This window comes from Syngnathoides biaculeatus, chromosome 6 (genome assembly GCF_019802595.1).
Source record: "Syngnathoides biaculeatus isolate LvHL_M chromosome 6, ASM1980259v1, whole genome shotgun sequence".
In the NCBI taxonomy this organism is placed as follows: domain Eukaryota; kingdom Metazoa; phylum Chordata; class Actinopteri; order Syngnathiformes; family Syngnathidae; genus Syngnathoides; species Syngnathoides biaculeatus.
The window spans coordinates 12,016,783-12,031,743 of NC_084645.1; the positions used below are offsets into that span (position 1 = coordinate 12,016,783).

Here is a 14,961-nt window from a genome sequence, read left to right on the forward strand (position 1 = left end):
TTAAACAGACACATTCGAATGTATAATCCAATATCTGCCATTTAGTTAGTTTGAATTGAGAGACAGCATAAATTCAGAATAGGCTTTAACATTTTTTTTGTTATTTTTTTTCTAATCCATCCATCCATCCATCCATCCATCCATTGTCAGTACCGCTTAACCTGTTCAAGGTCATGGAATGGTGGACCCTATCCCAGTCGACGCTGGTAGAAAGGCGTACTACACCCTGAACTGGTCGCCAGCCAGTCACAGGGCACGTGTCGACACAGACAACTATTCCATATGAGGAAGAAAAACGAGAGGCCTTTTATATTCATTCACACATTTGTCATGGTTTGCAGTATCTTATAATGTGAAAAATATGGCTTACAGACAATAAGATTATTATGTTCATCAACTACAATATAGAATGCAATATGTTCCAACCTCACTCAATAAACGAGTTATATAGATTGACATTTCTTACTCAGCTAACATCTTTTTGGTAGATTATTCTGTTACTTCTTGAACAAAAAAACCCAACATAAAATCATTTTGTCCCCCGCCTTCTTTTCCAAGGGTTCATCGTACTTCAGAGAGAGGCTGTCTTCTCCTTCTCTGCATGCAAGCCAGTGTGTACTATGGCTTTTTATTCCTATGTGACGGTGGCAAATACTCATGTAGGAATAAAAGCCACTTTACACATGGTGTGAGGACAACATGACGTGTGCCTGCAGTAGAAGAACCCGCAGCTGAATAAATAGGAGCCCCTTGCCTGTTAAGATTTGTGACCATCGTGCCGAGTTCTGTGCAAAAATATGAAGCTGCCCATTGATGTGCGGTGAATGTGTTTTTGCCTTCCGTCACCAGTGCTACTTTGTGTTTGACGCACGCCACGACAGCAGATCTGCGGGGATGACAAAGTGATGTACAAGGGAAGAAAAAGAGCCAGGAGGGATCGATACAGATCTTTAATAACAACTATAAAATAGGCACTTTGTGATCCACTTTACAGCTCGCGCAAGGCACAGACTGCACTTCTGCACTTCCCTTTCTTGTCATTCTCTTGCACATTATTAAAATAAAACTTTTGACAATAAGCATGACATCTGACAATGACCTACCTACAATATTATACAAAACAAGTTACATACAGTATGAACAAAATAAAGCACCTTTTGTTGTCCAAGTAAATACTCTTCAGTTTGGAGTTGCTAACACAGATGATTGCGTTTGTGGCGTGTGTGTGTGTGTGAGACAGAGAGACTTTGGTATTATCAGTGCATGGGAAGAACTCCGAATACAGGTGGAAGGACGGCGAAGCCCTAGTATGCACCTGAGTTTATACAATGGAATCTTTCCTAATGTAGACTTGGAGCAGCCTATAGGTGGAGCCCTTGGAGAGTTTACACAGTATCTCGAATGAACCAGTAAACAATGTGATTGCTGTGCTGTATAACTGCTACAGGTCTCATGTTCCCTTCTGAGGACATTGGCATTCACATTACAATCACATACAATGTAGCACCATGTAACGTTTATACAAAAGGCTAATAGAATGCAGTGCAGTAATGTTACAATAATATATTGGAAGCATTTACAAAGACAATAGTCCACATCATTTGGTCCTCTCCAAGAAATACGCACAGAGGTCAGACCGTGCGAGAGAATGCAAAATGAACATGCATTTTTTAAAAAGATGTATTTGACTGTCTTTTCAAGTATTCTTTTTCTTTTCTTTTCTTTTTTTAATAGACATCTGAAATATAATCTCTGGAATTGATAATATTAAAAAAAAAGCAAAAGCAGAAAAGCAGATTTTTTTTATGAATAGCATTTTCATCTTTAGAAAAAAAATTCATATTTGGCGTTTGTCCACACATTTGTGCGAATCAAGCACATGTACAAAAAAGACATAAAGTGACTATGTATTTAAGATAGCATTTCACAGAAAAGAGCTGTGCAATCTCATTCACCATAATGAATTAAGTATAAAATCTCAAGAACTGTGAAATGTTTTTCATTCACAGCCCAACCCCCCCCCCCCCCCCCTTTCCACCATGCCCCATGGCCGCTTAGTTAATAGATTCGGACGTGTCCTTCCTCAAAGGAATCTTAAAGCTTGTGAGTTTCTGGCCAAACAGCTGGCTAAGGAGGTGGTTTTGGGACTCTGCTGTCCTGTAGGAGTGGGTCTCGACTGACCTAACCCCCTGCTTTGGCCTGGACTTGTTTAAGGAATTGTTCATGGGAACAGAAGGCACCTTGGAAATGGAGGTGTGCAGGGGCCGCCCCACAGTTCCCTTTTTGCTTTTGTAATCTCCATGCAGAGGGGCCACAATGTCAGCTTTCTTTGGTGTACAACTGTCAAGCAAACTTCGTTTGAACTGCAACCCCAGGGGCGTCGTTTTGCATCTCGACACTATTTTGTTGCTCACAACATCGTCCCGCACCGAAGCTAGAACGGGGTAGTCGTTGTGGCCGTCAAATTTTCTTTGCGTTGAAGGATTCAAACACTTGCTGGGGTGGTACTTTTTTTTGACCTTCGAGTCCACGACAAAGTTCTCCTGAGTTGCTGGGATAGAAACTCTCGTCAGGCAGTGTGGGGATCTGATATCCTTTCTCTTTTTCTGTACCCTCTGGGAATCTTTTTCCTCAATTGATGGCGAGGGGGTGGCCAAAGCCTTGGATGGAAGGACTTGCGTTGATTCTGTTGCATTCAAGCCGGGTTTAGCGTTGTTGCTTGATCTGACTTTGTCCTTCTGTTCCACCCCATTAAGTGAAGCTTGTTGTTTACTTGCAGCTCTTTGCGTTTCATGCTCGGCCACCTCATCAGCTGTTAGTTGTGAATCGGTTGTCTTTGCAGTGACTTGTTGTTCTCCCAGGCTGCCGAAGGAGTCTGTACTTGGAGGAAGGGAATCACTTGTTTCTCTGGCACCGTAAGCTGTGTCGTGATTCACTTCAGTTGTCTCCTGGGTTGCACTGTTTCTCTCTGGAGATGCTGGCCACAGGGGGGTCTCCACTCTAATGCACACAGACTCGCTCTCCTCTTTCACATCACACGCTTTGGTTGGCGATTCTCCATTGCCTTTGTCAAGATTAGCTGTGGGTGTTCTGTCACTTTCCTCTTCCTTGGGGGCAGCAGACGAGGAGCCCATCGAAATACATTTCTCCAGCTCTACCAGAAGATTAGAGTAATCCTCAGCAATGTCTTCAGTCTTCACATTTGTGCTGTTTGTGTCACTGTGGTAGTGATTAGTGGTAGTCTGTGTAGAGTCATCTAACATGGGCACAGTCATTTTAGGAGTCTGTGTCTCCGAGGCTTGATTTAGGTGCAGCGAACCCACGCTGGCAATGCCGCTGTCTGTGCTATTCTCCTGAAGACTGTCGGAGAAAATCCTTCTCTTTTTACTCGCAGGGGAATCACATTCATCTTCTTTGCAGAGAGACGCTTTGACGGGCCTGTGAACACCTCGGAATTTGAAGATTTTGTTGCCCCCTGAAAGGTGTTTTTCCATGTGGCGATCAAACTGCTCCTTCTTTGAGAAGGTGTAGTTACAGGTGCTGCAGATGAACGACTTTTTAATCACGTGCATTACATCTGCACACAGCTCACAAGTGTAGAGGGTGGTGTGTTTGGAATCAAGGTTGTCCACTTCCTTGTGTGCTATCTTCAGATGCTCTCTGAGGTCCTGGGCCTCTTGATATGAGACGGGACATTTGTGACACAGAAAAATCTTCTCCAAATTGTGCACCACCAGATGTCGCTGAAGTTTGAAGGGCTTTGGGAACCGCTTCCCGCAGTGGTGGCAGTCTCTGGAAGGGTCCTTGCAGTTGGGATGCATCTCCACACTTTTAGGTGCTTCTGTTTTGTGAAGGACTTCAAGTGAGGTTAGAGTGTTCTTGCTGCCACGTCCTCCACCACTGCCTTTAGATTTGTGGAGCTTTTGCTCAGCGCCTTCTGGGTGGTTCCCCGATTCCAGAATACTGCTGGCAGTAACGTTTTTTTCTTGTATTTTCGTGGCTTTGTTCATCTCTCTGTTGGCTTTGCTAGGCCGATGCTGCATAATGGAGGTGATGAAGTTCTTGACGGCTGTTTCCTGCATGAAACAGCCTGGAATGGTCAACATGGAGCCCTGAGTCTGACCGCGGCGAGCAAACTGAGTGGCATGCTCTCGTAGATGCTCATTGTACATCCACACGTCTGAGATCTCCTTCAAGCACATTCCGCAAGTCCAAATCCCAGTTTTATTTTTTGCGTGCTTCTCCCACAGATGGTCTCTCAACTGCTCCCTGGAGCTGAACTTGCGTTGGACACACATGTAGCAGGTTGGAGGTGGGGATGGATTGTGGGACAACTTGTGAAAGTTGAGCTCACCAAGAGTGAGAAACCAAGTAAAGCACACCTTGCATTTGTACTGCTTATCTTTAACCTTGATTCCAACTTCTTGTCGCTTTCGGCCTCGGCGCTCCATTAGTTTTTTAGACTTTTCATAATCTGTGTTTTCCATGTCACGAGTTCCAGTGGGAGGAGCCAGCGAGACATCTTTGTTAGAGTCAAAGAACTGAATTTCAGGTAGTTGAAAGGTGGTGTTGATGTTTTGAATGTCAATGTGGTTATGATGAGCACTCTCTGTGACGCACTGCTCCGCAGCGTAGGCATCACCCTCCAGGGCCAGAGAGCAAGGTGGGTTTGAACCCTCTGCTCTACAGGTGGTGGTCTCAGAGGTCACCATGGAGTCTGCATGAAGGACACTGAAGTCCCGAGAACTACTCCACTCAATTGAAGCTTCATCAACAGTACTTTGAAATGGATTTAAAATGTTGTCATTGCAAAGAACATCTTGATCATTTTGTTCATCATCGGACACTGACTTAACTTCAGGGACCTTCAGTGCACTGTTATGACACATGTTTAACATGATGGTATCATCAATAGATATAGTCTCATATTCACAGGGGGTTGTTGGGTTATCACTGGTTGTCTTATCTGTTTGCTTCTCAATGTGAGTGGTTTCTGTTGGAGGTGTGCAGTCCCGAGTGACATCTGAATCAAATGAAAGCTTCTGTCTTTTATTTCTTTTTCCATAAACTCTCGGGCACTTTTTCCTTTTCGCCTCGTCGTCTCTTGGAAACAACTGTGAGAATATGGTGTCATCGTCAAGTAAGGCCTTCAGATCCGGACTCATGCCAGGAGGAGAGAGAGGAGGCGGAGCCAAACAAGCTATTGCACGCATCTCATCTGACAAGACACCGTTTAGCTCGTCCTTGACTTCTACTGCCACTTTTCTAAGAATCTCTTGTGCAAGTCTGTCATCTGTTTGGCCCTGATCATCAATCTCAGCACACAGACTTGTTCTGGATGTGTGGTGTTTTGCGGTGATCTTGTCATCCATCAATGGATTAATATTTGTACCTAATTCCCCTTTCACCTCTCCACTCAGGCCTATGCAGAAAATCTTGTCTGAATCTGTGATTCGATTGAATCCTGCAGTTTTACGGAGAACATTTGTCTTTTCAGTTGGAGATTGGGATGCGTTCTCAGAGCCAGAGTTTGAAGTCACACTGAGAAGTGTTTCCTCTGTTCCACTTCCATGTCTGTCAGGCTGTTCTTGCTCGAGCAGCGGACTGCTTTTAAACTCTGGAGTTATAGCCTGAAGGAGGTCTGTTTTTAATATATTGAAAATCTCATCCGAGAAGGGGTCAAGCTTTGAGTTTTCTCCGCTATTTTTGTTCTTCCAAGCTTTGCTGTTCTTTTTCGTTTTGGTTGGCAGCGGAGAATTTTGATTGCCTATTTCATCCTCTGCCACTGCACTTTCCTTGGCTACCATTTCCTCCATGGTTGACTCATTCACCGACCCTTTCAATATTAGGGTGGTATTGGACTCTGTCATCTCATCTATTTGAGTCAGGGAGGATTGTGAGTCATCTTTATGTTCCTTCTGTCCAGTTTGTGATGCTTCATAAATAAGCGACATCCCCTGATTATCTGATGTCGTGCTTGGTAGGCCAACAGGCTTTTCATTTCTGGCTGCATGTTTCATGGCCTTATGTCTCTTCAAACCTGGCACAGTCCTGAAACACAAGAAGCAGATTTCACAAAGTACTTTGCTTTCCTGAAGGTTGTTCTGGGTCTTTTTTGGTAACATTTCTTTTTTCAAACACTGGCCAGGTTCCACCGATCGTCCATTTTCACAGAGGATGAGTGGCTTAGGGGTGATTAGACAACCTGAAATGTCTTTAATGGGAAGTAGACTCGGCTCTCCCTCTGCTAATGATGATGAGTCAAACTTTATAGTTGGCATTTTGATAGATTCACTGGGGTCGGGCCTAACCTCCACATCCTCATTACCAGCTGAGGAATTTGTGCTTTGGAATTCAGATGGAAGACCCAAACATATGTCTTGTATGGCCAGTGGTTCATTTAGTAAACTTATTTTATTTGCGCAACTTGGGTTTTGCGTCATTGTTGTGTCAGTGGGTGGGTTGTTAAAACCGTCATCGCTGTGACACGGTATTATGTCAGGATTGTCATCCAATTTGCTTGCTGGTGAGATTGGTATGTAGTCATATTGAGTCAGTTGCGGAGGCTCGTCTGAATTTTTATAATTCAATGGACTGAGGTCTACATCACGTGAAGGATAGCTTTTGTTGAAACATTTTGATTGTTCAACTCTGCTGCACCGAGGGGTTGGAGAATTTATGTTGGTGTCAGAATTAGGGAGTTCCAGGTGCGGTGGGCTAGTTGAAGAATAGCCCATTTCCCTTGTTGTCTGGATGGCTACAGCGCAGTCCAAAACCTCCTTGTCGTACTCTGGGTTGCCACCGGGTAATCTTGTTTTCTGAATTTGGATTGGGTCAACAGAGTCATTGTATTGACTTTGTCGACTATTTCCTTGTATGTCCATTTCTTGCTGGTGTGCTAAAATAGGGCTGACTGGTGAGGAGGTGTGTAGAAAGGAACAATGGTCTCCCTCTATTCCCTCTCTGCATGGTGAGTTCAGGTGGCTTGCCATGAAGTCCACAGGTAGATCTTCTCTAATGTTTTGAACATCTAAAAGGGCTTCTTTTTTATGAATTGCACTGAATGATTCACGTTTCAATGAGTCATTATGCTGAGGAGCTTTGCAGGGATAACTTTTCGCATCCGTGTTATCGAGACTTTCCCTCCGGCTGAGGACCAATAAACTGTTCTGTCCTGTTGAATGGATGTCATGGAATGTTAAGCTGTTCTGGGTACTTTCTGTGTTGCTTTCCACTAGAATTGGGCTGCAGGGTTTATCAGTGGTGACAATGTCTACTAATAAGTCAGAATTTGGCTTAACATTGTGAATCTTCACAAAGCAATGCCCGTTCTCAGTGACGCTTTCAGGGTGCTCACATTTCAATTCATCACCATTGGCAATCACATCTTCTGTTGACTTGAGAATGTCTACACTTGATTTAAGGAGAGTTGCGGATGAAGGAATGTTTGCGTCTGCTTCCTGATAACTGTCCGCCAAATGTAGAGGGCTGTCACACTTCGGAGGTAACTCATTCACATTTGGTTCTGTGTTAGTGTCATCATCTCCAGGTGAATCTGCCATGGTTAGGCAATGAGAAGATTCAATCACCGCATTCGTCTCAGGTACACCCCCATTTGAAATTAATTCCATTCCTGATGTAATCTGCTCCTTTACACAGACTTTGTGGTCAGTTCTGTGAGGGAGAGACGACTTTGACTCTTGAAGAATGAATTCATTATCGTCTTTCTGCTCCTTGATATTTGAAGGTGAAAATATATTCTGCTTCCCAGTAATTGCCTCCTTTTCACTGTGATCCTCTCCCTTAGCTGAATGACACTCACTCTCTTGTTGAGGACTTGTGAGAGAGGTGGCATTTGGCTCCCTGTGTTCTGATATAATGGATTCATTTTTGAATAGAGAGTCAGACATGACCTCAAGACTTTTCATCAGGTTTTCTGTGTATTGTTTCTGTTCAAAGACATCCTCTTTTGTTTCAACAGCAGTGTGTTTTTTGACATTTTCCTCCTCCGCCTTGTGGTCATTATGGAGTTGTGAGCTTGTGATTATTACATCTGAAGTATTGGTGTCTTTTTCAGCATAATGCTCAAGGGCCTCCGGCTCACTGCGAATACTGCTGTGGGGACTGTGGTGTCCACTCATCAGGTCAAAGTGGAAAGGACTTGTCCATGGAAGTTCTGGTTCATTGAAGGGCTCGGAAGGAACTGGAGCGTCTACTGTATCATTTTCTGACTCTTCACTCAGCCGCAAAGGTGAGAATTTACTCATTTGCAGCTGCTTTGGGTGCTCTTGGCTGAGTGGGGTTTCCATTTTAGTTGTCTGAAGTTGGTTTTCAAGCTCGTTCACAATCCGCTTTATTTCCAATTCATCTTCGGAGGCACAGTTATTAAGATTTGCATTGTAGTCAATAATTTTCGCTGGCAGAGACAAGGCCACATCACTGTAATCTGATTTCTTTTCGTTGGATTTATCAAAATTGCCTTTATACTGAGAGATCTCGTCTGGTAGCACTGGGCTTACTATTAGGTTCCAGTCTCTTTGTTCCAGAAAAGGAGAAAATGGGGGCACAAACTCTTCTTTTTTGTCCGGTGTGTTCTCTATTGAATGCAAACCCTCTTTCTGAATCGGCATGTCAGAGTAGAGGTCGCTGTCGAATGCCGCTAGATCGCCAAACATGGATGAAGTGTCAAATGTAAGCGGGGACTTCATGAGCCCCTGATCCTGATCCAAAGTGTAGGGCATTAGGTGGAGTGTGTCTTTTTGTATCAAGTGACCTTGGCTTTGGTTTGGTGAGAGACACACGTCATCCATCAGGGAGCTGCAAAGAGATGCAGGTTTATGTGTGTCGAGCTCATTGACTAATGCAATAGCCTCCTTCGCCGTGCACACACTGTCACTCTGTTTTTCAAACGTACTGCTGCCTGACACCTCTGCCTGCGTAGAGCGAGGCTTCTGTCTTCTTTTGCTCTTTTTACTTTTTTCAGTATTGGAAACTTTTTCTTTGTTGCTGCTAGTGGGAGAGTGTGAAATAAACTGCAATGGTTTGTTATCTGCACTGCAACACTGGCTCTGTTGTTCTTTGGGGCACAGACTGTCCATGCTTTCAAGTGTGTTTGTGGATGATGTGTCTGTTGGGATAGTGTCTTTGCTGTTAGACATCACGTCCCTTGATTTGCAGCATGTTATATTTTTAAAGGCTGGAACTGATGAGGATGGCTCGGCGTCAACAACTTCTGTGTGTGGAATTGAGGTTGAATTTTCTGGACTACCTTTGTCAAAGAGATTGGTTTTGTCAGCATTACACCTCTTCAAAGATTTAGCGAACGTCAGTGCCAGTGTGCTGGTCTCGTTGCATGACCTCTGTGGGGAGGACCTTTCAATGCTTTTCGGTTCTATAGATTCTTTTTTGTTAATGTTGGCCTTCTTCTCACAGTCTGATTCAATGCGGTCACTGCTTTTAGGGCTGTTCATGTTGTCACTTGAAACGCTCAGAGAGGTGCTAAGTTCACTACTTGTAGAGGACCTGCTACTCCTCCTCTTGAGTATTGGAGGGGAACCATGTTTCTCAGATGAAAGAGAAATCTCCTCACTTTTCTTCACCTCAAAACACTCATTTGAGTCACGCCTCCAAGCTGCTTGGTCCCTCTCACTCCGAGCTCTCCATTTACACTCTTTGGTGTATGTGTATTTACATCGACTACTTTGGTTCAGTCGGCCTTGGCTTGCTATCTTTACTGGCCCACATTCTTCATCTGAGTCTGAAACGTAGTCGTACTCTCCGAATGCAGGGTTCTGCACAGTGGGGGTTAATCTTTCCATCACTAATGAAAACTGGAGGTTTTTGTTCCCTTTAACATTGAGCTTATTTTTTTGTTGAACGATTTTATGTATCAGTTCTTTGCTCCAGGTGCCACCCCCATTGCTTCGCCTCTTGCTCTCTTTCACTGCTGTCCTCGGCGTTGGAGATGTGCAGGTTTGGATGGGCACTGACGCTCGAAGTCCAGATCTGTCCTGAATGCTTTTGAAAGCACAGCGTTCAGAGAACCTGCTGGATAAGAGAAATCTTGGAGTGCTTGCACTTTCATCGTCACTTTTGCACAGCTTTCTTGCCTCTTTCACTTTACTCTCGTGCTCCTTTATCTTCTCCCTTGAGGAGGTTTTAGAATTTTTAAGGGAGATCTCTTTCTTCGTGCTTGTTTTTTTGTGATCACGCTCATAATCCAGAGGTGTTTTCGCAAGTTTGTCACTGTATGTTTGATTTGTCTTAGGGCTGCCAACGTTTGAGTTGTAAAAAGACTTTTCTTCTGTCAAAGAACTGCTGTTGAGGGGTGCTTGTTTTTCTTTGTTCTCAACAAAGACAGGTTCTTTTGTTTTAACACACTGTTTGTTCGAGGTTGCTTTGACAGTGTTGAGGTCATCATCAGCAAATGCATCAATAAAGCTACTGTCTATCTCTGCATTGTCTGACTGATACCCGAGCCCATTCAGAGCTTCTGTAATTAAACTGTCTAACTTGGCGTCCTCAATTTCCAGTTCAGGGAGAGGAACGGGGAGGTTGCTAGACCCAGAGAACAAGTTGAGTTTCATTGGATCATCCTTGCTGTCAACTTTTGCTTCATTGTCTGACATCAGTTCACCATTGTTATTAAGGCCCAAAAGAGAAAGATGAAGGTCAGAAGGACATCTTGACATTGAAACATTTGATGACGATGACACTGCTTTTGGTGGTTCTGAGTGGAACTTCCTGTTGTCTTCTATCTTTGGTATGTTGGGCTGTGTGCAGTATTGCTTATGTCCTAGAAAAGAACCAACGTTGCTAAAATTCTGATCACACTGCTTACAAGTCAGAAGTACATCTAACTGGTCAAGATTTGCAGTGGTTAATGAGTTGGCGAACAGCTGATGTGCGGAGTAAGGTGGGGGAGGCTGGTGATGCTCCATCCCGTAACTGTCCATGTAACCTTTGCTTCCCTCCATTGTTGTCTTTGGGTGTGTGTTGCTGTGCAGGTATCCCATTATGTTGTCTTTTTCTCCGTCTGGTACATAAGGAATGTTTCTTTGACCTTCGGCGTGAAACTGATGGCGATGAGTCTTTAGGTGATCGGTTTTGGACTGGGGCTGGTGATAAAATGAGATAGGGCCTCCAGACTTTGACATCTGACTATCCTCAGACGTGGTGTTGACTGGGCTGGTGGATGCTGGGGAAAGGGAAGAGCAGGTACTACTGGATGCTGGCGTATGAGCTGGGGAGGGCAGAGGAGATTCATAAGGCGATACCATCATAAGACCCATGGGTGCAACTTGCAAGGGGGAATAACTGTAGTTCCTGGACGATGATATGGGAATAGTTTGGTTGAGCCCAAAATATAAAGCCTTATTTTTTGATTCACATAGTTGTGCATGACTCATTTCTACTTTGAAAGTCGGGACCTGTTTGACACCCTCTTGTCTTTGGTTCGAAAAACCCTCACTATTTTTGTTGCTTTGAAAGGAAGTGGGGATTTTCAGCGAGCTATTTTTATGTGATTTATTATCATCCTGCCATTCAGAAGCAGAAACCATGTAGGACTCTTTCTGATTACTTATTTTGCCTTGATAACTCAATTCAGCAGCTGGCCGGCTTTGTTGCCACTGCATTCTGTTGTCTTTTGATACATTTAGCCTTTTGTCAGGTGCCGAATGGTTCTGAAACTGAAATTTGTCAGTCATGTCACTGTAGTGATTTGAGTTATGCTCCACTGGTAAATTTAACTTACCAGCGCCCTCCCAGGATTGCGGTAACCCATTTAAAATATTATTATTGCTGTTCTTATCAAATTGCACTGAGCCTGTGTGAACACGATTGACTGCTGAACTGTTCAATGTCTTGCTAAGAAAGTGCATTTGCCTGTGTGGAATATTTCTTGTGTGGTGCACATTTGCTTGTTTTCTTTGGTTGGCAGTAGTGTCATTCAGATGACAGTTCCTTGTGCTACCAGGGGTGATGGCAGCGTCTTTACCATCAACTTGTCCAAGACCGTTTGTTTTCTCCGGCAGGGCGTTCTTCCCCTGTGCTGGCTGCTGGGAAACAGAAGTGGAGCTATCACTGCTGGTGGAGTCCTCGCTCATATTCCTGGGGTCCTGAACGGAGGCTGCAACCCCTGGAATAAACTGCGATTGCTGAGTTTGAGGATAAGAGCTCCTGAGCTCCGGCTGCTGTTCATTACTGAACTTAGTGCAGTTTTGAGCGAGGTTTGGCCCCTCTACAGACAAAAAGGTATATGAATTATGAGGCCCATGAAGAGAACCGAGGGAGGAGTCTGTAAAGTCTTGGGACTGGGGATTCGGTTCACAGGGAAAAGAGTCCGAGGTTGACTCTTCCAGAAAACTATATCCATACTGAAATGAGCCAGGCACAAGGGCATTTGTCTTGTCTGTATGAGCAGTGGATTTTTGCGATGAAGCATAGGTAGCACCATTAAAAGTCCTCTCAGGAGACTGCCACGTGTTCGAGGCACTCATCTGAAAATCAGTCAAGATCAGCTGACCGCCTGACTGTGCATTGTTGTTCTCCATTGTGGCAGGCTGCTGTTTCTGTGACAGGGGGAGATGTTGGTGGGATGGCGCCCCACTTGAAGATCCCAGTGCCGGTGAGGTATAACTTGGAGAGGTAAGGATCGAGGAGGCCTCTTGGTAACAGCGGCTATAGTTGAGTTCTTCTTGCTGTAACTCAACCTCTCTCTCTGGTATACTGGGAGTTTGAAATCTGTAGCTGCTCGAGACTGGGCCACGGGTGGTGTCCAATTTTGTTGCTGGTGAAACCTTCTGCTGTGGGTAGGCGATCCCAATGTTGAGGTTGGACCGAGTGTTTGCAATGCTGAGACTATACAGGTGCTGTGGGTTGCTGCGCTCTGACTTTCCAGACCGCTTGCTCCTCTCTCTACCGCGTCCCTTTCCACTTGGTGATTGCGGACTTCCTTTGCCACCAGACCAGGTTCTGTCAATGGCAAACTTTGATCTGTTCTGCAATGATCTGAAGTCAATTTTGCCTGCCTGCTGTGGCCGTATTACAGCCTCACGTTGCTGAGTACTGTTATGCTCCTTTTTTACTTTGTCAAGCTTGTGGCCTCTGCTGCTGGCATCAGTGTCTGCGCTTGAAAAGTGTTCTGAAGACTCCTTTGTGGTTTTGTGACTCTGTTGTTGCACCGCTGTCCCCTCATCCTGCAGTTTGGACTCAGCGCCCAGGTCTTTGACAGCATGCTTTCGCTGAGTCTCTCCTGCCATGGTGCACAATGAGTGCTTTGAATGTCCGCTTCTCAGATGAGGTGTTTGGGTGGCAGAGGCATCGTCTTCTGGATTGCATGAATCAGCAAATGTCTGCTGGCAGGAAGTGCGAGGACAGGGCAGCTTGCTGCAGGCTCATCCTTTGACTTTCATTGTGAACTGACGATCTGGCAGCCCAGCAAATCAGACCTGGAGAAACACAGAAGATAGGATCAGTTAAAACCTTTAAGCTTTTTAAAATCAAAATGCTATATTTAAAATTCAGCTTGCTAGCAAAGCATCACACATCATTTCCATTATTTTGTCTATGAACACAAGAAAAGAGATGCCTTACATTAACTTGTAGTAAGTAACAATACAATTGTGTGCGATTAACTAAACTAAGATACATGTACATTTTGAAAATGATTTTCACAAGTACTGTACTTTTATTCCCTCCTCATTTCAGACAGCAGAGAGCACTGTTGCATTATGTTACAATGATGCTTCCAAGGTCCCAAATACAGAATCTCATTACAAATTTCAAACTCTGACAAGATTGTAACACAACCCCAAAAGTCAGAATTATGACAAAACAAAGATAAACTAAATATATTCAAAGTAAATGTGCTAGCCCTCAGGTAAGTCCTTCCATCACACATGCTTTTTTAAAAAGAGGAAGCAAACAACAGCAGAGGATGATGACACAAATACAGTGCAAGTCTCCCAAAAGCTGACATTCTGTTAATGATTCACAGACTTCTTTAGTACAGGGACATAATGTTATAGTGTTTATAATTTTGCTAAAGAAGACTTAGCTCATGGAGGAATATTTTGGATTAGTGGGTCATTCGTTATTGGGCACAGTGACGTTTGTTGCCTTTCCTCAGACATCCCAGACACTGCCTCTCAGGTCCTAGTTTACTTTGGCCATCACTGCTGCTGCTTCTTTTTGAGGCCAGACCAGATGAAAGCTCCAGTTAAGCACCAAAAAGTCATTCATAAGGAACTTAAATGTGACCTACTTTTCTGTTTTCCATGGCTATGACATGAAGTATCCACAGTCGAGATCATCGTCATTAGGATTTACACAATAAAACAACAGTCTAAGAAAATGTTAACTTTTCCGCCCCTCCCTTCAAGGGAGGAGAAATTACATTTCAATATTACTTAATGAGAATTTGGGGCAGCACGGTGATGACTGGTTAGCGCCCTGCCTCACGGATCTGAGCACCAGGGTTCAAATCCTGGTCTCGCCTGTGTGGAGTTTGCATGCTCTCCAAGTGTCTGTGTGGGTTTTCTCTGGGTACTCCAGTTTTGTGCCATGTCCACAAAAACATGCAGGGTATGTTGATTGAAGACTGTAAATTGACCATAGGCGTGAATGTGAGTAGAAATGGTTGTTCATGTGCCCTGCGATTGGCTGGCAACCAGTTCAGGGTGTTCTTCCGAAGATGGCTGGGATAAGCTCCAGGACACCCACGACCCAAATGAGGATAAATGGGTACAGAAAATGGATGGATGGAGAATATGGTTGAAGTAATGACACCTGCACCCATGACAGGGTGAAGCTTGTAAAAGGGCTTGAGTCAGCATGCACAATTCCAAAAATAGTATGCGGGATTTGTTTTTTTTAAAAGGGCCTTGCTTTAAATAAATCCCACCTCTATAAATGTCAGAATAAATCTTTTGGCCCAGCAACAATATCTAATGGACTCTT

The 14,961-nt window shown here is 44.2% G+C and overlaps 1 protein-coding gene across 1 annotated transcript in view; it reads right to left on the reverse strand.

Moving 5' to 3' along the window:
- Positions 1-698: 698 nt before the first annotated feature.
- LOC133501889 (zinc finger protein 469) overlaps positions 699-14,961 on the reverse strand; it is a 256,716-nt gene continuing 242,453 nt past the window's right edge. The window contains exon 7 of the mRNA XM_061822033.1: positions 699-13,451. Within this exon, the coding sequence (XP_061678017.1) occupies positions 2,055-13,262 (11,208 nt within the window). The 5' untranslated portion in view covers positions 13,263-13,451 and the 3' untranslated portion in view covers positions 699-2,054. The remainder of the gene's footprint in view (positions 13,452-14,961) is intronic.